General features: G+C 45.9%; 1 protein-coding gene and 1 pseudogene across 1 annotated transcript in view; both read left to right on the top strand.

Moving 5' to 3' along the window:
* Window positions 1-286: 286 nt before the first annotated feature.
* Window positions 287-438, top strand: LOC129400974 (small nucleolar RNA SNORA51; annotated as a pseudogene).
* A 6,733-nt stretch (window positions 439-7,171) lies between these two features.
* KLHL2 (kelch like family member 2) overlaps window positions 7,172-26,244 on the top strand; it is a 104,318-nt gene continuing 85,245 nt past the window's right edge. Inside the window, exons 1-2 of the mRNA XM_055133692.1 lie at window positions 7,172-7,504; window positions 20,450-20,575. Coding sequence (XP_054989667.1) covers window positions 7,479-7,504; window positions 20,450-20,575 — 152 coding nt within the window. The 5' untranslated portion in view covers window positions 7,172-7,478. The remainder of the gene's footprint in view (window positions 7,505-20,449; window positions 20,576-26,244) is intronic.

Raw genomic sequence — 26,244 nt, 5'->3', positions numbered from 1 at the left:
AAATGAAGAAATATGTATGCCTCAGGAATTGACTAACTACTTATATCCTGCATTAAACATGCTTCTCAACATCCAGAAGCTGACTAGCACCAGATTAAGAACTAGAAAGGATTTCTTGGCAAAGGATCCTTACTTGCAAAAATAATTCAAGTATCTGGGCTGAGCTCAATTTTTAGGATTTATGTGGAAATTCAAGACTTATCTTTTCACATTACCATGTGAGCAATTGGAACAAATAATATGAGCTCCCAGAGATTTGGTCTCAGGTCTAGAGTTTAAGAATATTGGCCTCCCAGTGCACACCATGTTGTGTTCTTTCATCCACTGCATAGAAAGAGGAGGCACATACCTCATATATACCTCTGTCCAGGCACATACCCAGCATACACCCCTGTCCAGGCCCTCTGTCTGGTCTGTACTGTGAATGGGGGCATACTGAAGAGGAAGAAAGAAAAAGAAGTATTCTTCATGTCCACTCTCAGGATGTCCTTTATTAACATAAAAAAGCACTTTTTTTCCATTGTTAATGCTGTAATAGCACTATCAGTGGGGGTAAAAAGTCACATTACTGTAAAAACAATATAACTAAACTAATATTTAAAAAGCACTGGAATATATTCCAGGGGGAAGGAGACCAGGGATAAGGTTGGTGAAATTATTTAGTTCGACTCATAGCAACGTGGGCTGGAGCGATAGCACAGGGGGTTTGCCTTGCACGTGGCCGATCTGGATTCGATTCCTCCGCCCCTCTCGGAGAGCCCGGCAAGCTACTGAGAGTATCTTGCCGACACGGCAGAGCCTGCCAAGCTCCTCATGGTGTATTCAATATGACAAAACCAGTAACAAGTCTCACAATAAAGACATTACTGGTGCCCCCTTGAGCAAATTGATGAGCAATGGGATGACAGTGACAGTGACAGTGACAATAGCAACGTGAAGTTTCCCCTTGACCAAAGACCATGTATGCTAAATGTTCTGTTTTCTCTTTCCTTAGATAATCTCTAAGTTTGAGTAGGGATAAGGAGAGGACACCAGAAGACAGCAGATGCTAAGGGTCTGTGGCAATAGATGTTTTGATGACAAAAGGAAAAGAAGAAAATGGTGAAAATGTCGAAATCAAATTTGTTTTGCAGTTTGACTTAAGGTCCTTGCTATTAATAGCCAGATGGAGAGACATAAAGACGTCTGTACGGGCAGGCCTATGCATAATTTGAAATAAATGACAACATGTTAATAATGCTTTGAATTTATCAAGAAATTTTAAACATGTCTTTTCTCTCCACCTCCCAACCCTTCCGACCCCCCAGTTTTTGCTGACTGTGCAGAAAGACGTTCAATCCTAGTTAATTCTATAATGAGATATTACATCACCAGGCTACATTAATAGAGACCTTATAACTATATACAAGTAAAAATAGATGAAGTAAATTTTCTTTTCTTAAAAAAGCCCAGAGAAACTGCTTACTTGATATACATTAGTGTGAAACCTATTTTTGGATACTTCCTGTACCAATTCCAACAGATTTCCAATTACATTTTGCAGTAAACAATTTGCTTTTGTTTCTCTGAGAAGCAAAGATACAGGATAATGGGTCAGTGTGCTGTGTGTGCTGTTGAAAATAAAATTGGGATCTTAAAAATCTTGTTTTTCAAGGAAGACAAGAATCAATCATTTATAAAATAACTGGACTTAAAAATGAAAGACTCCTCCAATTATAATTTTCTCTCTTTCCTTCCTCTCTCCCCTCCTTCTTCCTTCCTTCCTTCCTTCCTTCCTTCCTTCCTTCCTTCCTTCCTTCCTTCCTTCCTTCCTTCCTTCCTTCCTTCCTTCCTTCCCTCCCTCCCTTACCCCTCCCTCCCTCATTCCTTGTTTCCTTCCATCCCTTGTGCAGGGGTGGACCACAGGTCTCCTGTATGCTAAGTATGCAGTTTACTGCTGAACCACATCTCCGACTCCAATTAAAGATTTCCTATCGTCTGAAGCAGAAGATTCACATTACCCCTACTTAACACCACAAAGCATGTAATAAATACCTTCATGTATTGGCAAGTCCATTTGCTAAACAGGAAAGTCTCACAAGGATATTTCGAATGCTTCATAGTATATTATGTACACTGTGTCACTTAGTATACTAAATTGCATCCAAAAGAACTATAAAACCCAATTTAAAAAAAACAGTAATGCATTATAGATAAACTCTTTGAAATAAAAAATAAGACTTTCTTCAATGTCTACATCTTCTTTGGTACCTTGTTTTTGTCTTCTATTTTGGGGTGGGGTGGGGAGTCAGGGGCCACTCCTGGGTACACTTGGTCCATCTGTGCAGAACTGAGGGCTCAATGCTTAGGCCAGTGATGTGTCTGGAGCTGCAGAGGCTATAGGTCATACATGGCTGTGCAAGGAGATCAACTTGGGGTGTTGTGTGTGGCAGGCATGCACTACTGTCCTCTAAGTTAATTTCCCCTGTCCCTTTAATACACTATCTTTATTTATTTATTTTGCTCCATAACCTTAATTTTTTTATTAATTTATTCTTTCATTGAATCACCATGTGGACAGTTACAAAGCTTTCAGGTTTAAGTCTCAGTTATACAATGCTCAAACACCCATACCTTCACCAGTGCACATATTCCACCCCCAAAATCACAGTACACCTCCCCCCACCCCCCCACCTCCCCAGCCCCCCATCCCGCCTGTGTAACTGCTAAATTTCACTTTACTTTCACTTTACTTTGATTACATTCAATATTTCAACAAAAAACTCACTATTATTGTTTGGAGTTTCTCCCCCCTAAAGTCGACCTGCTGAAAAGGAAGCATTTGATAATTTGTTTTCCATTGCTAAGAATGAAGAGATATGAGGTCAAGTGGCTGCACTAGTGGCTGCACGGTTTTGGGTTTCTGTAATACACTACCTTTAAACAAGTGTACACTTTTCATGCTTGCTATATTTACACTGAAAGGAATGATAAAATCAGCATCTACAGTTTTATATTCTCTGTGAAATTATGCCTTTCCTTGGTTCCCAGATGTAAGTCATTTTTGATGGCATTGGTGCCTGCCATACCCTGGCATTCATTCAGCACCATATCTCACGCCAACCCAGTCTGTGTAATATTTTGCCACCAATTACTGTCGTGAACTTGGTTCTCTGCATAATTTTATCTGTTTTACAAGTGATATAGTCCAGAAACTTATATGAATTGTTAGGTTGTGGTTGCTAAAATGGCTTCAAAATGGTAGGACTAGGGAGATAGCACAGGGGTCAGGGGTGCATGCTTGGTATGTACCTGGTCCTGGTTTGATGCCTGGCACCACATAGCTCCCTGAGCACTACCAGCTGCCCTCAAGGGCAACAGCACAGCTGAGTGTGGTCCTGGTGAGCCTGGAGCAACTGAGGGCCCTGAGCAACCCCTCAATGGAGGATTCTCACATGGACTCATCCAGCACAGTCAAATCTCACAGGCTAGCACCTGAATTCCATGAACACTTTTGTAAACATTTTCTCTAACCCATCTCCCCTTCCTCCCTCATAAAGGGTTTTTCTACTTCAATGCTGATGAATGGACTACTGTAAAATTTCCTCCCTCTGCAGGAGGTAAAGAATGAAAAGAGGAGTAGCGCTAGTCAGTTGGGTGCTCCACTCAATTCTTGTGCTAAAGGAAGTGGAAATGAAGAGTCTTTGGTGACTTGGGGGAACGGTCCTTTATTTGAGAAGAGGGCAAATCCACATTATAAAGGAAAAGATATTAAAAAATTATTTTTTTCTTTCACAGTTGTGATGGATGTGTGTTCATCCCACCAATCATTTTAGTTTTTCTTGGTTAGATGCTGAGACAGTATCTGGCTGTGAATCAAGCTTGTGGAGTTACTTGGTCCTGATAAAAATGGAAATGAAAACTTATGGCCTGAAGATAAATTTCTACTCACCTCAGGTGGATCTGCTTCTATAGGAACACTAAGGGCTCTCCTCTGTTTTCAGAAAACAACGAAGACTTAGTGTGGATCAATGAGCATTTTCTAATTGTGTCAAGATCCTTAAAGAGATACTTCATTAAATCAGAATGTAATCTAGATTTCAGTTGGAATAGTGGGCTCAAAATCTTCTCTTTGCTGTAGGGAATGGGGTTCAGGGTGGAGACAGACATTAGGTACATGGATGGTCTTCACATCTGCCTAGCATCACTACACAGACTAACACTCTAGCGCTTAGCAAGACTGAGGGCATGTGGAGACATTCTCCTTCCCATTTCATTTGTAGAACTTACACATTTATGGATGTGTGAAAAATAAATGGTGTGGTAGACATTTAGCTGGTGAAATGACCTGGGTTGCTTAAGAAGCAGACAATTGTGGCAGATAACATACACATTATCCTCACATATTCCTCGAGGACCTGGAGGAATCATACAGTGATTTGGATCTTCTGCCTTACAACCTTGCTAGTGAGTGAGTTCAAGTCTCCACGGGCCCACATGTTCCAAGTATACTCTTGACAATGCTGCCATTTGAGCCTTGCAGCCTGTTGCCTGAGATTTCCGACACCCAAAGAATGAAATCAAACCCATTTGCAGGGAGGACGTGAAGGGGGTGGAATTTCGTGTTTCTGTCATTGGATTCCCACATGCTTTTTTACCCCCTTTCATATTTACTTGTACATACTATTTTGGATGGGAAGATCCCAAAACAGTAGTAGAGTTTTGCTTATTTGGTTTTTTTCTTTTCTCTGAAAGAGCCCTGCTCACTCAGGAAGCTGAAGGAAGTCAGGCTAAAGTGCTGACTGAATCAGAGAGTGTGTACACATCTCAGTTCACTGCAGCATGCAGAACCAATGGTCAGGGAAACGGGTAAGAATACTGACAGCAGTCAACACTCACCAAGTATTTCATAGCATCTCAGGGTGATAGTATTTACTTAGACCATGTCATTTAATGTTTGCTTCATTTTTTTTTTTTTTTTGTGCCACAATGAATTGCGCTCAGGGCTTACTCCTAGCTCTTTGCTCAGGGATCACTCCTTGGAGTCTGGGGATCATATGTGTAGGAATCTTATGAGGGTTTGTCTGGTGTAAGGCAAACTCCTCAACCCCTATGCTATCTCTCCCTCATTTCATTCTTACAACCACCAATTAGAGTAGGATTTTTTTATTTGAACAAAACCATCACTAACACTAGAGAAATGACTCAACATGTATATTCTATCCAAGAAGGGAGCAGTAATAGAGAGGCTAGCTCATTCGAAGGCACTTAGCCTTCTAGTGACCTTTGCCCAGAATCCTCCATTAGGCTAGGAGACACTGCTGGTTGTCTTCCCATTTCTCCAACTTCTTCTCTCGGTCTCCTTTGGGCCAGAGGAGTATCTCAAAGAACTGGAGCATAGAGATGCCAGGCTCCATCCCAGGGTGGGTATAGCCTGGGTGGCCCCAGTGGCCCCCAACTCTACTGGGTCAAGTAGCACCACCTTGTTAGGCCTGAGCACTGAACCTTAAGGCCCACACAGACAGGCCCAGGCCTGCAGGTCAGTCTCCAGCACTGCTCCAAGTGTCTGTTGCCAGTCTTCTCTCCCCTGTCTCCCTCAGGTTGTCACCAGGTCCTTTGCCGAATCCTCATTTTAAGGCTGGAAGGGCCCCAGGGCTGACTTTGGGTCCTCTTCTTTTCTCAAATGTGATCTCAAACTCAATGTTTCAACATTTCAAGACCCTTCCAGAGTTATGTGGACTAACGCACGCTTCCGAGTGTCCATACTTCCATTCACAGGGATCACAGACTGGCATCTCCAACTTATCCTGTCTCACACTAGAGTCCCGGGTTTCTGCAGGGTCACTGGGTACTGCCAGCATCCCTGGCCCTAGACTCCGCTCTTTCTCCTACATTCCCCGATACCAGCAGGCAGCTCCCGAGGGTTTTATGTTCCAACCATCAGAATCCGACCGCTGCTTTCCATCACTCTGACTTTATCTCCGACCACCCCAGAGAGGCTAATCTTGTTTGCTTCCTTCCTTATGTTTGTTACGCATACAGCAGTTGCCTTTCAACACACACACCGACACACACACACACACACAGACACACACCAGCAAAAACAACAAAAATAACCCTAAAACCAAACCAAAACACCTCAATTACGAGCCATTAGAAACACAGAGCAAAACACACTGGATGCCCTCCCCCACGAGGTGCCCATCATCTTTTTATTCCCTGCCCTCCCTTCTGGTGGCTATTTTTAAGACCTCATCCGAATGCTCAGATCAAGCTGCTCCCAACTTTCCGCTTGCTGCTTTTCGGCAAAGCCTTGGCGGTGGCCTTGGGAGGCCTCTGGGAGCTGTCACGACTCTCTCCCCGCACCCGCCCTCTCCTCCCACAGTCTCCCGCCCGCGCCCGCCCGCGCGCGCGCCTTCAGGGACATCCCGGCTTCTCAAACTTCATCTGGGGGCCTGTCGCAGCACAGAGCCGCCTCCTCCAGCCCTCCCCGGAGTTTCGGCTTCTGGGGTTCGCTCCTTTTGAACCTACCGGCCGGTTCTCTCCGGCCTCCCGCCCCAAGCCTAGCGGGCCTCGGGCACCGTGTGCACGACCCACCCCTCATCTGGCCCCCCAACTCGGTTTCAGGCCACCTGCCCTGGCCAGCCCCATCCCCCCGGTCACCCCGTCTCTTCGCCTTGCTGATTTGTTCTCCACTGCGGGCACCGTGGGCGGCTGCATCCCCTTGCCCGGTCTACACGGGCCGCGCCCCTTCGGGCAGAGGTCGACGGGGGTCCCCCTCACCCCAGCGCCCACACCTTGGCTGGCCAGAGCGCGGATCCCAAACGACGCGGGCGGGAGGCCAGCCGCTGGCTTGGGACTCGGTGGAAGGGGTGTGTGTGTGTGGGGGGGGGGGCGATGGGTTCCTTCTGGCCTCAGTTTCCCCGTTTGGGAAGGCGGGTGCTAGACAGCCCACCTTCCTCCCCGCTTCTCGGGCCTCTCCCCCTCCCACCCCAGCCCCTCGAGCGACGGTTCCAACGAGAAGACCTGGGAAAGGCGGCCGTGAGGCAGCGCCGGGAATCCCACCCGCGCGCGCGATGATGCGGCGCTTTCGGGCGCCCTGGCCCCGCGCCCGCGCAGCGACCCGCCCCCCGCGGCGGCCGGGAGGGGGGGCGCGCCCGTCGCTCCGAGCGGCGGCGGCGGCGGCGGGAGGAAGGGGAGGCGCCGAGGGAGGGTCCGCGGCCGCCGCGGGAGGCCGCACCGCCGTCCCGTCACGGCGTCGCCCGCCCGCGAACCCGGAAGTGGCCGAGCCCGCGCGCCGCCGCCGTCGGCCGCACTCGGGCTCTCGGGCAGCGCGCGGGGACGGGCCATGGCCGCGGGGGCCGCCGCAGGTGGCGGCGCGCGGTGAGGCGAGCGCGGCGCCCCCCTGCGGGGCGCATGGGACGCGGCGGGGCGGGCGGCTGGAATGGTGCTGGCGGCGGCGCTCGGTGCCTGCGTTCTGAAGCCCGCCCGGAGCCACCATGGAGACGCCGCCGCTGCCTGGCGCGTGAGTGAGGCGCCCGGGGCGTGACGGGGCGCGGTGGCCGCAGTCCCCGGCGGACGCGGACGGGCACTCCCGACGCTGCCCGGCGTTTCCCGGGAAGGGGCTGCTGGGGTGCCCGCGCGCGCGTGTGTGGATGTGTGTTCGTGTGTGTGTGTGTGCGCGCGCGTGTGCCTGTGTGTGTGTATGTGTGTGTGTGTATGTATGTGTGAGGGGGCTTCCCGGTCCCGGACCCCTGGGAGACGGGGATTCGGGGTGGTGGTGGTGGTGGTGGTGGTGGTGGTGGTGGTGGTGGTGGTGGTGGTGTGTGTGTGTGTGTGTGTGTGTGTGTGTGTGTGTGTGTGTGTGTGTGGCGGGGGGGGGCGCGGGGAGACCCTGTCGCTGGTCCCAGGCCACCTCCCCGACAGGCGTGGGCTGCTGCGCCCCTCTCCCAAGCCGAGGGGACACGACGCGCCCGGAGTCGGTGGCGAATGGCAGAGAGACGAGAAAGTCCCAGACGCCCGGCGTCTTGAATGACTTGCTCGCCGCCCGCCTGCTCCTCGGGATTTCGAGCACGATTAATACCCGGGGAGCCTTGCCGTCCCTCAGCGGGCCGCGGCTGCTCGGGGCATGTGACCTCTCCTACCTGGCACTGCAGAAAATTGTAGCCCGAAATCCGAGCATCCCTCCCCACCGCCCCTCCGCGGCGTCTCCTTGGTTCCCCGGGCACGGAATTAGTCGCGTAGCGATCTGCCAGGCACAGGTGTCCCTTTTCCCGTCCCCGAATACAATCAGTAATTCACCTGCCACCAGATTACTGGACAGAGATCAAAACAGCCCTCCGGTGATGTGGGGGATAGGGAAGATACGGCGTTATTCCACATAATATGTTATTATCATCCTTATTTTAAGCAGCCTGAGCCATGTGGAGTGTAAATCCCCAGGAGTTTTGGGAAACGGCAGTGTTGATGGGCTTTCCCGAGCTTAACCTTTGTGAGAGATCAGGAGCCCTGAGCCTGACTCTTCTTCAGACCGTCGGCCAACCAGCCTGGCTCTGCAGGAGGGCACGGACACTGTATTCTCGACTGAGCTTTTTTTCTGGGAGCCTTATCGGTTTTCTGTGGGCTTTGGCCGGTTTCACTCCAGGGCATTTGTACAGCATCAGCCTCTTGTGTTTTTTGGGCAAAATTCCAGCCCCAAATAGGCATCTTTGGCTTGGGCTGAATAATTTTTTTCCGATGGGGAGTTCGTTGAGGAGAGCATGCAGGATCCTGGGACTCCCAGTTTCTGAGAGAGCCTCATCCGCATTCCCAGCAGTGGTGGTGGTGGTAGAGGAGGAGGAGGAACAGGTCCTGGGGAAGGAGCCGAGTTGTCAGTGATCAGACTCTTGGGTTGTCTTGCCGGATGTTGCTTTTGAGAGCTCTGTGCTCTAGTCCTGTTCTTCAGCAGATCCGGGATGGGGCCCCATCCCTGAGGAAACATGGTGGTGGAGAGCTCTATCCAAGCTTAGAGGCATTCAAGGCAGGAAGTGCTCTCTGTGTAGACAGCTCATAGTACTGTGTGTAGACGGATATCACACACTAAACAATGCAATGGGTAAGGACATGATAGCCATTCTCTGGTCATCTTTTGGACCAGATGCAGCTGAAGAACAAGGAAATCTTAAAATGCAGGTTAAAAAAAAAAAGGGTGTGGAGAAGCTAGCATGACAGGAAGGGAGTGGGGACATGGAAAATGGTTAAAATAGAAATGATGGAAGAGGAACAGATGTGTGCAGGGGCTCTCGATAAATGCACTCTGCAACACACCAACAATCATTTTGGTGCTCAGCACAGTTCTTTGGTATTGAGACTCCATCAGTTGAACTGGAACAAAGAGAAACCAGATGTAATGCCAAGGCAGGAATGCCAGCAGGAACGAAGAAATGGTTAAAGCTCCTTTCAGTTAAGAGTAACTAAAGTTGGTGAGACTTTCTTATGATGTCTGTTCAACTACTAATGCACGCAAAGATTTTATTTATTGAGTTTTATTTTCATTTGGACTACCAAGGATTCATGCGAATTCCTGGACTCAGTTGTAGTGTTACTCACCTTCCTGTGGACCAGAAAAGAGTGTTCCTTCCCACCCCTTGACCTGATTGCCTCCACTCCCATGAACTTGTTTTTAAAATTCTGTTCTGAATCATGGTGTTGGATTTGAGAAATGTAGGCGGTGATTTTTGAAGAGCAACAGCTGGGCTAGAATAGGCCAGTGAAGTTAGGAGGAGGTTTCGTTTTGTCTATGATGGTTAGCTTTTCTTTTTGGGGGCAGTGCTGGGGATCAAACTGAGGACCTCATGCAGGTATGGCAAGCGTTCTTTCACAGAACTACTCCCCTAGCCTGCAAGGTTAACTTTTTTTTTTTTTTTGCTTTTTGGGCCACACCCGGCAGTACTCAGGGGTTACTCCTGGCTGTGCTCGGGGGAACCATATCGGATGCTGGGAATCGAACCCAAGTCGGCCGCATGCAAGGCAAATGCCCAACCCCGCTGTGATGTTACTCCAGCTCCTGCAAGGTTAACTTTTTAACCTGAGCTTTAAGGCGCAGGAAGATGTTTGAGCTGGCCTGGGATGATGTGATTGTGAGCAGGCGCTCCTCTTTGTATGAGGGTCTGTTTATTAATTCATTCACTCTTACTAACACTTGAATGCCTGTCTCTGGCAGGCCATGGGTAGTGCTTTTGCTCCGGCTCCTCTTTTTAACAGACAGTTTTGCTTTGTCCCCAAGTCCAGGGCGTGTCTCTGCCCAGACTTACGGACTTCTTGAACTTAGGGCTTGAGGTCTTGTGCTCTCTTCACTCTTTTCTTTCACTGGTCCCTTTTGTTCAGTTTTCATACAGGTTGTCATTGGGTTGTGAAACTTCAAGGTCTTTGCATTCCTGATTAGGGGTGGTATTTAGACTCTGTGGCATTTTGAAGTTGGGGTGATATTTAAGGCAATGTGTTTTTTTCTGTGCCTCTGGTTGAAATGTAAAGATGTGCTCTAAGCTATTGGATGTAGATTTGTAAAGGACTTTTAGGCCGTAAACTGAGTTGTGTAAAATGAAGTGCAAGTGGATAACCCTGTCCTCAGTGATGATGCACACACTTGAGCTTTTCTGTGCCTTTCTGTAAGAAGTGTGCTGATTCTCAGATGGAGGGAGACCCAGGGGTATGGGTTGGAGAGCGTCCAGGAACTCCATCTCACACTGCAGTTTGCTTAATCCTGCATTTCTTGTTTTGTTTTGGGGTCACACCAGCTGTACTCAGGTCTTGCTCTTGGCTCTGCTCTCTTAGATCACTTCTAGTGGGGCTGGGGATGGAACCTGGGTCTGTTGCATGCAAGGCAAACTCCTACACACTGGGCTCTCTCTCCAGCCCTGATGCCGCAGTTCTTATTTGTTTGTTTTTCTTTTACAAGTGGACTTTCCTGCATCAGGTTTTACCTTTATTCTCTTCCTTCACGAAACTAAGCAGGCATGCCTCAGCTGCAGTCCTGTCTTTTTACAGTGGGTGATTCCATGCCGCTGGAGACCCCTGTCATCAGAGTTGCTCAAGCACAGGCAGTTAGACATTTCCTTGGCTCTGTTTGCAAAAATCGAGGCTGCAGAAGATTGGTTTGGATTCATTCAGAGGCTGTCAGGTTTTTGGCTTTCACTGATTTGCTTTTTTTGAAAAAAAAATTGTAGTTCAACATGGATTTGCTTTGTATTTTCCTTCACTAAGTTTAAAAAAAAATGATAAAATACTAATTACCAGTTGTTACTATCTTTTTGCAAAAAAGCAACCTTTTAGTGTCTCCAAATATAGAGATCAAAGGATAGTCTTTATTATCATTATTTTGCTTTTTGGGTCATTTCTGGAGATATTCAGGGGTTACTCTTGGCTCTGTACTCAGGAATTACTTCTGGCGGTGCTCGGGGATGGAACGTGGGTTGACTCTGTGCAAAGCAAACACCCAACCTGCTGTACTGTCACTCTAGCTCCTTATTTTTGTTTTTTGTTTTTGGGCTTTACCCGACTGTGCTCAGGGATCACTCCTGGCAGGGACCTTATGGGGTGCCTGGGATCAAACATATGTCTGTTGTGTACAAGGCAAGCACCCTACCTGTTGTGCTATCTCTCCAGCCCAGGATTTATGAAAACTTGCTGCAATGTCCTTATTTTGTCAAGACTAGTAAAAAGTTTAGTGAAAACTGACATTTTCCGTGTCCAGAGCATTTATCCTCTGTGTTATCCTCTGTTTTCTTTCTAATGTTCAGTTACTATCAGTTTGGAATGTTGCTCGGGCTTGTTACCCTTATATTCATTTGTTGGTCTTCTGTAACCCGTTGGAATGTAGTCTTATTTTTGTTTAGTCCTAAACGTAAATTGGGCTTCTCACAGATTAAGAGCCTATCTCTTTAGGGATAGAGATATTTAAAATATTTAGTAGCAGTTATGACCTATAAAGTAATGGAAAGAAGACATGAAATGGAAGGGTTAGTGTGTGTTGAAGGAAATAATGTTAATATGGAAATTTTGGGGATGCTTCTCATGTTTGGAAACATGAGAAGTGGATTCTGGAAATGGGGAGTATTAATGGAGTAGCAGTCTTTTTTTTTTTTTTGGGTCACACCCAGTGATGCTCAGGGGTTACTCCTGGCTCTGCACTGAGGAATTACCCCTGGCGCTGCTCATATCATATGGGATGCTGGGAACCAAACCCGGGTCGGCCGTGTGCAAGGCAAATGCCCTACCTATTGCCCCAGCCCCTGGAGTAGCAGTCTTAAATCACCTTCCCCTTCCCACTAAATGGCCCCCAAACTACATTTTCTAGTGCACATGGTGAGCATTCAGTAAATAAATCCCATTGTGGTTTTGTGAAGGTGACTGTGAATCCGTTCCTCTGTGGAGCTGTGCCAGGGATGTTTGTGAAAACAATTGAACTTCTTAAGATGAGACTTGGGAAGGTTTGTTCAAGGTGATACAGAAAATGTAAATTGCCTTTCAGATGCTCTTCTATGGAATTCTACCAGATTCCAAATGTAGTTACCAATGAAAAACCAAACAATTCTACCAGATTCCAAATGCCTAAATAAATTCCAAATTTATTTAGACATTCAGAATTTTTTCCTCTTTTTTTTAAAAAATACTGTATCTGCTATGACCAGGTTTGGGGATATTATAGAAAAGAAAGACTTTTTTTTCATGCTCGAAACCAATAGTAAGTGGATGTATAATGTAATTCTTGTAGTGAATGGGTTGCTGTACTTAGTATCTTTGACTTAACGTTTTTACATTTTGGACTACTTGCGGAAGTATTCTTCACAAGTTCTTTTCACTAATCTCCCTCAGAAAAGCCCTTGGTTTCCAAGATGTTACTTTTTCACGGTGTCCTCCTCTAGTTTGCAGGTTGCTAAATATTTTTGCCTTATTAACTTAAACCATTCAATCACATCAGCACCTTTATAATCTAGGCCACTTTTTTCATGATTCCCCTCCCAACGTTAAATAACTTTACCATATTGATCAACTACGGGAGAAAACTGCCAGTGCAATCTCTGTTCATTGCTTTTATTTCATGTTAAATTGGGGCAGGAGAGATAGTATAGCAGGTAGGGGTTTGCCTTGCACGCTACCAACCTGGATTAGATCTCCAGGATCCCATACTGTCCCCAAGCCTGCCTGGGAGGGAGTGACTCCTGAGTGCAGAGCCAGGAGTAACCCCTGAACACCGGGTGCGGCCGCTAATGAAAAACAAAACAAACAAATGGCTTCTCTTGCCCCCCCTTGGAAGTGCTGTCTCACAGGCTCAGTGTTCTTCTCAGTCTAAGTTAAGGCCCCATCTCTAGCTCAGCCTGGGCTCTGCATGTGCCTCAGTTTTACATTTTGTTTGACTTTTTAATTTTTTAACTTTTTTTTTTGTTTTAGGGGTTATATCTGATGGTGCTCAGGGATTACTCCTGTCTCTACTCAAGAATTACTCCTGGTGGCATGGTGCTCAGATGACTTTATAGGGTGCTGGGATCAAACCTGGGTCTGTCACTTGCAAGGCTGCATTCTGCCTGCTGACCCCTGTTGTGTGGGGGCTTCATTTCATTTTATTTTATTTATTTTAAAAAATGATTTATTTATTTGTTTTGCTTTTGGGGTCACACCTGGAGATGCTCAGGGGTTCCTCCTGGCTCTGCACTCAGGAATTACTCCCGGTGGTGCTCGGGGGACCATATGGGATGCCAGGGATTGAACCTGGGTCAGTCGCTTGCAAGGCAAATGCCTTCCCCACTGTCCTATTGCACTGGCCCCATTGTTTTATTTTTTAACAGAATAGTTATTTATGTCTTAGATTTAGTAGATCTAAAACTGTCCATAATCTTCATATTTTATTTTCCTGCATTAGTTTTAATGTTTTCTGCCCCATTGGTAATCTTTGTTCTTGAATAGATTTTCTTTAAAGCACCTCTGGTTATTCTGTGGAATAATCATTTTTTCACTCTCTGATATCCAGAGCCTTGGAATGGTCTTTGATTTCTCCCTCTTCATCCTTCGCATCTTATTAATATTCAAGAACAAAATCTTGCTTTCAGTGTCCATTCTATCTCCTAATATTCTGATGAACACATTTTATCAGTGATACTTAAATATTTTCTCCTGCTTTTTCTCCCATTGATGTCTGGTTTCTCTCACCTTTGATCTTTTTTTTTTTCTTTCTTATTTTGGTCCAATGTTTTAGAGCTATGTCAAATGACTTACCGGATCAGATCTCTCTAACAAATGGTCATGGCCTTTCATCATTTCATCATAAGATAAGACCTTATCTTAAATATTCAAAGTCAGTATGTGCTTTAACCCCCTCGGGTAAACACTGCCTTATCACAAGCCGGGAGTCCTTCTCTAGCTCAGTAAAACAACTTGGGGTTCCTCTGAGGCCAACTGAAGCTCCATCTCTTCACAGAGAGCTCTGTCGCCATTTATTCCAACTCACTTCATCTCCTCTTTACGCTGTGAGAGTGCTGATCATTTTACACTCCCGGAGTGATTGGTTCTGTGTCTGGTGGTGTCAGATGTGTGTCCCCGGTGAGCTGGAGGTGCTTCCTTCTTCTGCTTGGCTCCGTCCCCTGCTTCTTGTCGGGCGTGCTGTAGGCAGCCAGGCATAGCTCATCTCCCTGATGAATAGTGCTCCTTGTCTGGAGTATCACGCAGAACTTCTAATTGCATGCTGCAGTTAGAGATGAGGAAGGCCCATAAAAGCCACACACATGTATTACCTCATTCAGTATAGCTCTGAACCTCGACAGTTCTTCATCTTTATGCTTACATAGCTTTCTGAGGCCAAGAGATGAGCAAGTATTTATTGTCTTTTTAAAAAAACTTTATATTCCAGGGCTGGAGCTATAGCACAGTGGGGTAGGGTGTTTGCCTTTCATGCAGCCGACCCGGGTTCGATTCGCAGCATCCCGTATGGTCCCCTGAGCACCACCAAGACTTAATTCCTGAGCGCATGAGCCAGGAGTAACCCCTGTGCATTTCTGGGTGTGACCCAAAAAACCAAAAAACAAAACAAAAAAACCTTTATATTCCAGTGCACATGAGACAGATTTGTGGGATAACAAACCCTTATTTTATAAGTCAGCAGCATGCAGCTCCAGGAGGCTAAGTGCCTAATGCTAGGTCACTTGGTAGCCTGAGATTGTGGTCCTCCAGCAGGTCCTTCCGCTCAGGTGTTGCTCCTTCTGAGCAGCCTACAGCCACTTCCTAAAAGTCCCCAGAAGGAAGGTGAGAAATGGATCATCAGTGTCCTCTTATTTTAGCCCCTCTGAAATATCCCACGCAGCAGTTTAGTACTTGTTTATAACATTCTGTAACACAAGAGAGGTCTTGTGTAAGACCTGCTTTCTACCCTGATCCTTTCCTGGTTAATAGTTACTGTCAGGGACAAAAAGTGCCTGATTGTGTTCTGTTTGTCAAGTAGGTGGGAGGGGAAGAGGAGGGCGAGCCGAGTGGAACTGGAGCAGAGCTTTTTACAGTTCTATTGTTCTACTGTCAGAGCGCAATTATGCTCAGACTTCCATCTACCTCTCCACCTCAGACAGCCTGGCCTCCCGCTGCTTGCTTCCCCACACGCTTCCCCTCGAGCCACACAGCCAGGTCCCGGAGTCTGGGCCTGGGCTCAGCCTTCCCTTTGTGCTCCCCTGGGCTCCCTGCTCTGCTTTTTTCCAGTGCTGATCTCTTCTCTTCATATTGGGCTTTTCGGATTTTCCAAACCTCTCCTTTCTAGCTCTGAAGCATCTGAAACACAGCTTGTCGGTATGTGTGCTATGTTAATGTATATAGACGCATTGTTCTCAGAGCTCTAGGGAGTCTGACTGGATGCAGGCTGAGTTTTTTTTTTTTTTAATCGCACATCATATAAAAATAAGAGGTTTTTATATTCAGTCCTCCAGACCCCCATACTGAAGGTATGGTGGAATCCTTACATGTCTTGGGTATGGTAGTCTTTTTTTTTTTTTTTTTTAAATAGCTGTATGTATCTGGTTATTATGGTTTGTAGAATACATTGGTCTACTGGCTCTGTACCCAATAAGTGTTCAGATTCCAAACACTTCAGGAAAATCTGGGAGCTTGTCTCTTTGACTTGAAAAATTGCAAAACAGAAACCTCAACACTACCACAAACCAAAACATATTCCCAAGGCAGAAAACCCTCTACTTTTATGGCCTCTAAGTAATGTGGTAGCTATTTAGGTGGGTTGAGGGACGTGAGGGTATTTTCTTGGGGAACTGTAGAGTCACAGAAGAAATAACAGTTGTGAGAATTAGTCGAAGTTCTTCTTCTGATACCCTGGATGCAAGTATGGGGGGCAAGATTAGTAAGAAAGCCAGCTTCCGAACACAGGCTTAGCTAGGAAAACAGTAGAGGAAATAGATTTGAAAGTAATGGAGAAACTTCAAAGCAGTACAGTGTGGACGGGGACTTTGAAAACAACAGCTGCTGACATGAACTTGGCAGAAAGTTGTGAGTAATGGTGGGTGACTCATTGCAAGCATGGGGAGCCCTGCAGATTTTGAGGTGAATGGGTAGAGGGGAGAACAGGGATGGGTGGCCACCCAGGGGCTGTTTGTGTCGGCTCCCCTGTTCAGTCGTGCAGCTGCATCATGCACATGAGTGATAGCATTGTTTGCTCCAGGAAACCCGAAAGAACATGAGCAGCCCAGAGTTTTGAAAGTGTTAGTCCTCAATCTGAGATGATTATTCTGGGGTGGGAGGTAAGTGGGTGGTGGGACAGATTACATCACCTTTGGAAAAAAATTACACACAGCTGCCTTCCCCTCTACTCTTGGAGTTGTCATTCTGATATCCTTAGTCCCATAAAAAGAGATCCCCATGAGGAAAGGATGGCTGTGTAGAATCTGAAAACTGCTTGAGCCATTCCGATCCTCTGTTAGGCAACCATTGGAAATCGCTTCTCCAAGGCCAGGTGTACGTTTAAAGATGCTCTGCCTCATTTCTCTGATGCCCTCAGCGTGCTTGCCACATATTTGAGACTGTGCCTGGTACAGGAATCACGACTCTCAGAAGGAGACGGCCCCCGTAGGAGTCTTTGTTTTGTTCCTTCCTGAGAATCCCATTCTTGTCTGTAGCATATTCTTCGGCAGAGTAAGAAACTTGTCTGAGAAGTCAGCCTTGCCACCAGCTGGGACTTTGCAGGCAGTCGCTGAGGAAAGGCTTGCAGGTAATCTGGAATAAAGCAAGTGCTGGGAGCCAGCCCTCAGACACCTCAACCATTTTAGTGTAGGTTTTGATAATCATAAGTTACTGTATAATTTCTAGACTGGTGAATGGGGTGGATAGTTGTGGAGAGACCTAAAAGCGCAAAGAGCTTTGAGAAAGAATCTCATCTTGACCTTTTAAAGGAGACACTTCAGAATGAGAAGTTTGCAGAATGAGACAAGGCGAGGCTGGCCCTTTGCTTCAGAGGAAGCAGAGGCTCGACTTTGTTCCTGCTAGTCTAATTGGGAGGGTAGGCCTAGACCTCCGTCATAGCTACTTCTTGTACATTTCCACAGGTACAGTTTTAGACATCGCACGCTGTTCTCATGTTATGCTTCTGGATGAGAGACCCTCTAGTACAAATCCACAGAGGAAGTGGGAAATTATGGAAAGGACTTGAGTGTTGAAAATGTGGATTTGTGAGGCAGGGTACTATATTTGTAAGTGGCTCTTAGTCCACAGAACACTTAAAAAAAACCTTACTGCTTTTTTTCTTATTCCTTGAAACTTTTGAATAAAGTCTTTTCAGTGTTTCTCTAGTGCATCAGAAAAAAGCTGAAGTGTAATGTTGCTTTAAGAAATTCTTTATATTGGATGGGAGAGAGAGTACAGCCAGTAAGGTGCTTGCCTTGCATGTGGCTTACCTGGATCCCTGGCGCTGCATATGGTTCCCTGAGACCTGCCAGGAGTGATCGCTGAGCACAAAGCCAGGAGGAAGCCTTGAGCACAGCAGGGGGTGGCCCAATTCCTCCCCCTGGGGGGCTGGGGGGGAGAATCTGGATATGGTAGCTACCTTAAAAGTTAATTCTCTAATGCAGGAAGTTTTAATTCCTAATTTGTCTTTTGGTTTGTGTTTTTTGTTTTTGGATCACATCCAGCAGTGTTTATCATAAACAGTGTTTGTATATTCTTAAGATATTAGGGGTTAAGTTTAGGAGTAGAAGAAAGTGAGAATTAGCCTAGAATTAGAAGTAGGATTTACTCCTGGCTCTGTGCTCAGGAATGCTTTTTCGGTGCTTGGAGGACTGTATAGGGTACCAGGGCTCCAGCCCTGCTCTCCTGCATAAAAGGCAAGTGCCCTGCCTGCTGTACTGTCTCTCCGGCCTCCATGTTCTTGCTTTTTCTATCTCCAAACATATGCAGCCTACAGCCTTCCCCATTGTAACGAGCAGAGTCTCAGTTCTGCCAGTTTGCTCTGGCCCGAAGCTTGGAGCCAGCCCGACTTTCTTTGGCATGCCACAGGCATATAGTATCAACACATCTTGTTGGCAAGTACCTTTACACCGTGATCCACAGCCCAGTCACTTCACACTGCTGCTGTCTCCACCACGGCTGCCCTGCTCTGATCTCCTACTGCATTACTCTCCCAAATAGCTCCCCCCTTTCTTCTCTGACCCGCTTGGTCTGATCTCAGCCAGCAGCTAAAGTGATCCTTTGAAACTGTGAGTTGGACTGTGTCACTGGACTGCAGTGCCTCCCCTTTTCTCTCAGGGTGGCCCGGATCCTCCGCGCTCCCTCTTCCCCAGCCTCGGCCCTGGGCGCACAGTGCCAGGAACACGGGCACTTCCTGGCCTTGGCTCACCGTTCTCTTTCCCCCGGGCCTGGTTTTGCCTCCTAGCCCAAGTTCAAACCCCAGTTCTCAATTCAGTCTGCTCTCATGGTTCTGCTTCGTGCTGCCGGTTTAGTCACCATCACCCCACACCTGTGTTTACCCGGTCCTTTTCTTTGTAGCTCCAGCCGTTTTCTGTCACCTCTTTGACTTGTCTTGGTGTGCCTGCACTCTCCACTCCCATCCCAGACCCCAGACTCCAAACACAGAAAGAACAGGAAATTTAGGTATTTTGGGCATTTGCTTAGTACATAGTTAGCAGAAAATTTTTTTCTGAGTGAATGATAACATTTAAAAATAACTTTCAGGAATGTGTCATGAAAAAAAAGGTTAGGAAGAGAAATATATCAGTAAATAATGTTCTTTGACATATATACAAGTATGAGTTTTAAAAATGTAATAACTTTACTGAGATTTGATCTACTACCCTAAGATTTCCCCATTATAATTCGACATCAACTGCATTTTAGTAAATTTTGAGAGTTGTCCAGCTCTTTCCTCAGAACGTTACCTGTATCCATCGTTGGATTCCCACCCTATGAGTTCCTCCAGTATCCATTTTATTTAAATCTTTGGCTCCCACGTCTCAAAGGAATAATTTACACATGAGTACTATTATAGTCTTGTACTCTTAAAAATTATAAATTTGCGAACCAGGGAGATAGCTCAAGGCTGGGCACTTGTTTTGTGTTATGGGAACTCCAGGTTCTGTCTGGCAATTCATGGTCCTGAGCACCACTGGGTGTGGCCTCAACACCAAAATAAAATAAGTAAAACTCGTAAGTTTGAATATTAAATATTCATTGCTTTGTGTAGGAAATGGCATTAAACATCAATTAGAAAGGAGCCTAGAGTCGGGCTGGCTGCACTCTTTCCCAGCCTTGCCATTTACAAAGTTACTCAAATGATTTTTGTGTTTCAATCTTTTATCTGTTAAATGGGGATAATAATAGTAATTAACATGAAAAGTTGTGAAGATTAGGCAAATAAGAAAACAACTGCTTAGCACAGTGGCTGCAGTACAAATGCTCAGTGAATTTTAGTGAACGTAATTCCTCTCTAATTTGAGTAGGCCCAAAATATGTGGATAAACAGCCTTGCAGGTAGAAACCAAAATTCATGCTGGAGTCTGTTTCTGAAATTTGGCAAATCTGATCCTGCTCCTGACTTGTTTTTCACCTAATGGCTGACTACAGGAGATTGTGAAAGCAAGTTCATTTCCAGAATGATCATCATTTCTCAACAACTTCTTTTTTAATAAAGTACCATTAAATTATTTTTACTGAATTTTCTGTGGTGTGTGTGTGTGTGTGTGTGTGTGTGTGTGTGTGAGAGAGAGAGAGAGAGAGAGAGAGAGAGAGAGAGAGAGAGAGAGAGAGAGAGAGAGAGAGAGAGAGAGCGTGCGCATTGACACCAGGGCTGAAATCTGAAATTAAGTACTTGACAAATCTGTGACTATCAGAAAGTGTTCTGAGTTGTCTTCATCTTACTGGGGGTGAAGGCATTCACTGTATCTCTGTAGCCTGGTAAGCCTTAACTAAATTAATAACTAAATTAACTAAATTAATAAGTTTTTTGTTCTTTTCTGTACAGATGCACAAAGCAGGGTCATCAGAAGCCTCTCGATTCAAAAGATGATAATACTGAAAAACACTGCCCAGTGACAGTGAATCCTTGGCATATGAAGAAAGCTTTTAAAGTCATGAACGAATTAAGAAGGTATTACTACCTTGATATGCATGTAACCGTGGGTCTCTTCCCTTTATTTTCCAGTTATTCGTAGTGAACATCCCCTCTCTAACCTTCCTCATCTCCGTTGTTCCTTGTTACAGAGAAAATGAAAAAAAAATTTCTCCTGCAGGTTTTTAAAGGCAAGAAGAGAGCAGCTAAACTAATTGATCAGATGTGTGGTTGATTTGGTCACAGGGTAGTTGTGTCTAATATGGTAGCCTCATGATGTGTGTGGCTACTCTGCTTTGCAACAGTACATATGATGGATATCCAAGACTTATTGCAGAAAGAGAATTTAGGATAGTTTATGCACAAGTTCTTAAAGTAGAAGGTAACATTTTAAAATGTTGGATATTTTGAGTTAAAAGCAAGTAATTTTTCAACACCAGTTTCACTTTATACGCCTTTTTTCATTGTGATTACTAGAAAATTGTGATGTGCATTGTATTCCTATTGGATAGTGTTGGTCAATAATTTTAAAATTATAGCTAAGAATATAGAAAGACAGCTTCTAGATGGGAGAAAACGGATCTTGGGGGTGGAGGGATGGGGAATGGGTGGTAGAGATTTATGATTGCTGAGGTAGTTTCCCAGCGTGTTAAAAGTCACTAATATGAAAGGAGTACTTTAAGAGCAATTTTGGTTTGGGGGCCACCATTCCCTGGTGCTGAGAGGCAGCTTCTAGCTCCATGTTCGGGACTTACCCCTGATGAAGCTGGTGGTGGCAGGTCATGTGCTCGGGGGACTCAGGGATTCTGGGGATTGAATTTAGGCCTCCTGCACTCAGAGAAGGTGTTCAGCCCACTAAGCTGTTTCTTGGGTCCTATGGTGTTTTTATTATTGTGATTTTTTTTTTAAATCACTGTGTGAAAGATTTGTATTTTATCCTGCTCTTCCTTTAGAGAATGCTCTGCTTCTTTTTTTTTTAATTTTAATTTTAATTTTTTATTAGTAAATCACCCTGAGGTACAGTTACAGACTTACAAACTTTCGTGTTTGCATTTCATTATACAGTGGTCAAATGCCCATCCCTCCACCAGTGCCCATTTTCCACCACCAATGGTCCCAGCATCTCTCCCCCACCCCCACTCCATCCTTCCCGTACCCCACCTCTGTGGCAGGACTTCCTTTTTGCTCTCTATCTCCTTTTGGATGTTGTAGTTTGCAGTACAGATATTAAGTGGCCATCATGTTCGGTCTATAGTCTGTTTTCAGCCTGCATCTCCCATCCCAAACGGGCCCTCCTAGTACCCTTTACTTGGTGGCCCCTTCTCTATCTGAGCTGCCTTTCCCCCCCAGCATGTGAGACCGGCTTCTAAGCTGTGGAATAATCCTTCTGGTACTTATCTCTACTGTTCTTGAGTGTTAGTCTCCCATTCTGTTACTTTATATTCCACAAATGAGTGCAGTCTTTCAATGTCTATCCCTCTCTGACTCATTTCACTTAACATGATACTTTCCATGTTGATCCATTTATATGCAAATTTAATTACTTCATCTTTTCTAACAGCTGCATAGTATTCCATTTGTAGATGTACCAAGGTTTCTTTAACCAGTCATCTGGGTTTTTTTCCAGATTCTGGCTACTGTAAACAGTGCTGCAATGAACATATAAGTGCAAAAAGTATAGTAGAAATGACATCTGCACTTCCCTGCTTCTGTTTAAAAGCCTGCACTAACAGGAAGGGAGAGTCTTAAATGGCTTCTTACCTTCTTTGTGGTATCTTCCAAACAGCCTACCTCTAGGGCCATCCTTTGTATCTCCCTCCTCCCCGCCTCCCTCTTCCTCTGTCTCCCCAAACCTTCTCTCCCCAAACTCTCCTCACCCCTCTCCTTGTTGTTCCTGTTGCTGTGGCTGGGGCTCTGCTCTCCACCTTACTGAGCTCCATTTCTGGCCCACGTGGGTCTTCTTCGTTAAAAGATTAATTAGATACTTACCTGTGAGTGAGCAAAACCAGACACTTGGTTTAGGGTTGATTTCAGGAAGCCAGCGTTAGTCAAAGAAATGACACAAATCTTCCTAAATCTTGTGGTAGTGCTGCCGAGGAGGGCAGTGTGGTGTTCTGAAGGTGCATAAAAGTAGTCAGGGAGGTTTCCTGAGAAAGGAGAAATAATTGTACTGAGTTCTCAAAGGAAAACAGGCAAGGAAATGAACTCAGGCAGAGGGAGTGGCCGGGCGGAAGTCTGCTGGTGCAAAGAGCTGGCGTCCTTGGTGGGAACAGGGTGGTGGGACCAGGTGGCCTGGGACATTTCAGGAAAGGCGGCGAGTGGGAGTGGGGCTGGTGCGTGGGCAGGGCCGGGGGCTGTCAGACTTTGTTGGGAATTGTTAGGGAGGAAGCCACTGGAGAGTCTGATGAGGAAGAGGACGTGATCCGATTTGTATGTTGGAACGAACCCCATTGGTGGGTGGGGAGTGGATTGGAGAGGAAGAAGAAAGTTAAAGTGCAGAGTAGAGGGTATTTGATCTGTTCCTGGTCCAGCTCTGACAGCGTCTTCAGCGAAGGGCTTTGTGTTAACCTTGGGAGAGGATATACCGCTGGGACAATACAGCTCATCTGGCCATGCTATTGAGTTTTAATCCCCTGGTGACAATAGTAGAATGTAAGAGGAATGTAAAATGCAGCGGTGACTAAGTGGAACCAGCAGAAAAAGAAGAAAGTGAGTCTGCTTATTTGTTTCGTTTTTGTAGTGGGGGAGACACAGCTGCAGTGCCTAGGGCCCACTCCCTGCGTGGTGCGGGGACCATGCCTGGATCCAAGCTGAGTCTCCTGTGGACAGCGCTGTTGAACTGTGGAACTCTCTCTCTGCTTGGAGTATTTTATTATTATTATTATTATTACTTTTTATTGTGAGGGTGGGAGACCACCCCTGGTGGTGCTCAGGCCTTACTCCTGGCGGTGCTCAGGGCGCCATATGGAGTGACTGTGAACAAGTCTGGGTTGACCAGCCCTACCCGCTGTCTCTCCAGCCCCTGGAGTCTGGTTATTTTAAGACTGATATTTATATTGGCTTTCTGTGTCTTGGAACAATCTCAGACAGCTGTTGAATGGACCTCCTCATGTGTCCCCTATTTTCTCCTCCTGGGGGTGGGGAGGAAAGGATCGCTGTGGACCCTAGCAAGCCTCCCGAACTTCCAAGAAGGTGACTGCTGGTTTTCCCGAGGCAGGTGGTTTGCTGGTATCGTCCCCTCCGCTTTGCTGTTGTGAGGACCAGCGGAGGGGTGGGGGGGTACACAGTAATGGTGGCGCTGTACTGGGTCCTGCACTCCTGGATATGGTGCTCCAGAGAGCTAAATTTTGGAGGAGAGGGGATGACCAAATGACCAAATGACAGTGCTGCTGAGCTTGCATTTGGCATGTGGGTCCTGCTAGGGATCAGCTCTGGGCGTCAGGCCAGGAACTCTGCCACACATTTTGGCTGCTGGCCAGTTGCTTGACTCTCTTGAGGCCTAAAGTGAGGAGGGCCGAGGGAATGACAATTTCTGAGCCTCCGAGATCCCCCTACTGCCCTGGTGAGTAGGGCTGGTCCCATCCTAGGATGGTTTAACTCTTGCCTGCCTTCTCCCATTTGTCCACTTTGTGTGAGCTGCGTGGCTGTGAAATAGGCTCTTTTTCTTTGTATTCATGCCATTTTGGGAGCTAGCATGGCACCAGGTTTTAAAAAAAAATGTTTTTTTCCAATTTTGAGGAAACTTTTGAGTTTCAAAGTTTCAAACAGAGTGTTGGCTGCCAGGTCCCTGGGCCATAGGTTTCAGTGAAGTCGTAGCCCACAGTGCTCTGCAGAATAAACTCCCTTTGGCGTGCAGCAGAACCTTTTTGCATGTTTATGTTTTAGTGTCATTCTCTTCTCTCTTATTCTTTACAGACATATTTAGTAATTAGCAAAAAGAAAAAAAATCTCTGAAAAGGCTTCTCCTTTTACAGCTGAAAATCGTTTATTATTTCCTGTTCTTGCATCAACTTCCTGTGCCAGGAAAGGGCAGCTGAGAGTGGGTTCCTGACTTCGGGGAAGGGAGGACTTCCCTTTTTTCACCAACATGCTGGTGGGTTTGCAGCACTGAAGGGCAGGGCAGCTCGCTGGGGTGCTAGGGTGTTTTCAGGAACCTTTGGCTGATAGATTTGATCTTTTGGAAATAAAAGCTAGGCACCAGAGAGACAGTACAATGTGTAGGGCACTTGCCTTGCACACAGCCAACCCTCGTTCCATCCTCACCACCACTTATGGTCCCCTGAGCACCACTGTGAGTGATCCTTGAGGTGCAGAGCCAGAAGTAAACCGTGAGCGTTGCTGAGTGTGGCCCCAAACAAAACAAAAGACAGAAGAAAGGGAAAAGGAAATAAAAGTCATGTGTCTTCAAATTATTGTAGGCATAAGATTTGGTGGGAATGGTAGGATAAGAGTTTTTTGAGATTGTCTTGATTATGGTAGAAGAGAAATATGACATTTTCTTTAAATATTTTTTTGTCCTTTTTAGAAAACCCCACACGGCAGAGCCTGGCAAGCTCCCCATGGCGTATTCGATATGCCAAAAGCAGTAACAACAAGTCTCACAATGGAGATGTTACTGGTGCCCGCTCGAGCAAATCGGTGAACAATGGGATGACAGTGCTACTACAGTGCTAGAAAATCCAGATGTATTTGTGCTCCAGCCCAGTATTAAGATTGAACACCGTATTTTGTGGGGAAAAAAATACTGGTGTATAAACCCTGCAGTTTCTTTAACAAGTAAAATATACTACCTTTATGGTTTTGATTTTTTAACCCCCTCCTTCCACCAGAACTTCCTTCCCCAACCCCCTCAACACCCTTTCTCCTTAGAACCTCAGTTCTGTTACAGCATTCTCTATTAGCTTCTCTGTTTTTCTTTGATTTGGGGCGGGTGTGTTTGGGGGGTTGTGGGCCTTCTGCATACCCATATGTTCCCTGCTCCTGAGCCGTCACATGGGCCTTTGCTTAATCTCTCTATATTGTTTTCTCTTGTTATTGATTTTATATTCCCATAGTGTACTCATATGTGAAATAATCAATACTTGTCTTTTTCTTCTGACTTTCCTTTGCAAAATCTCCCTGAGCTCTTTTGTTTACTGTGAATGGCAAAATTTCATCTTTATTTTTATTATTATTTTTAAAATAGGAATCACCTTCAACAGGGCCCCTGGAGTCAGAGCCACCCCTAGTGATACTTAGGAGACAGCGGGGCCACACCCACTGGGGCATGGGGAACCTTGTAGAGCCAGGGATCAAACTCAAAACCTTGAGAATGCTTGGTATGTGTTCTGCCACTTAAGCTAGCTTCCCTCCTCCTCCTCTTTCCCTTCCTCTTTCCCTTCTTTCTCCTCTTCCCCTCTTCTTTCTTTCTCTTTCTTTTCCTTTGGGCACTATGTTTTGCAGTAAAGATATCGAAAGGTTATTTTCTATATCCCTTTACTTACTTTCAACACTCAGTTGTTGTCCAGAGTGATTATTTCCAACTTATTTGCATACTAATAAACCACATCTTTAGTCATCCACAAATGGACACTTAGATTATGGCCATATTTTAGGTGTTATAAATAATGCTGCAATAAACACTAGCTTGAATATAATTTTTGGCATTAATGTCCTTCAGCTAAACACCTAAGTCAGCATATGGTGGCTCTATCTCTGTCACTGCTTCA

Source organism: Sorex araneus, chromosome 1, assembly GCF_027595985.1.
Source record: "Sorex araneus isolate mSorAra2 chromosome 1, mSorAra2.pri, whole genome shotgun sequence".
Lineage (NCBI taxonomy): Eukaryota > Metazoa > Chordata > Mammalia > Eulipotyphla > Soricidae > Sorex > Sorex araneus.
The sequence above is the reverse complement of the archived record's forward strand: the minus strand, read 5'-3'. Positions and strand labels throughout refer to the sequence as shown.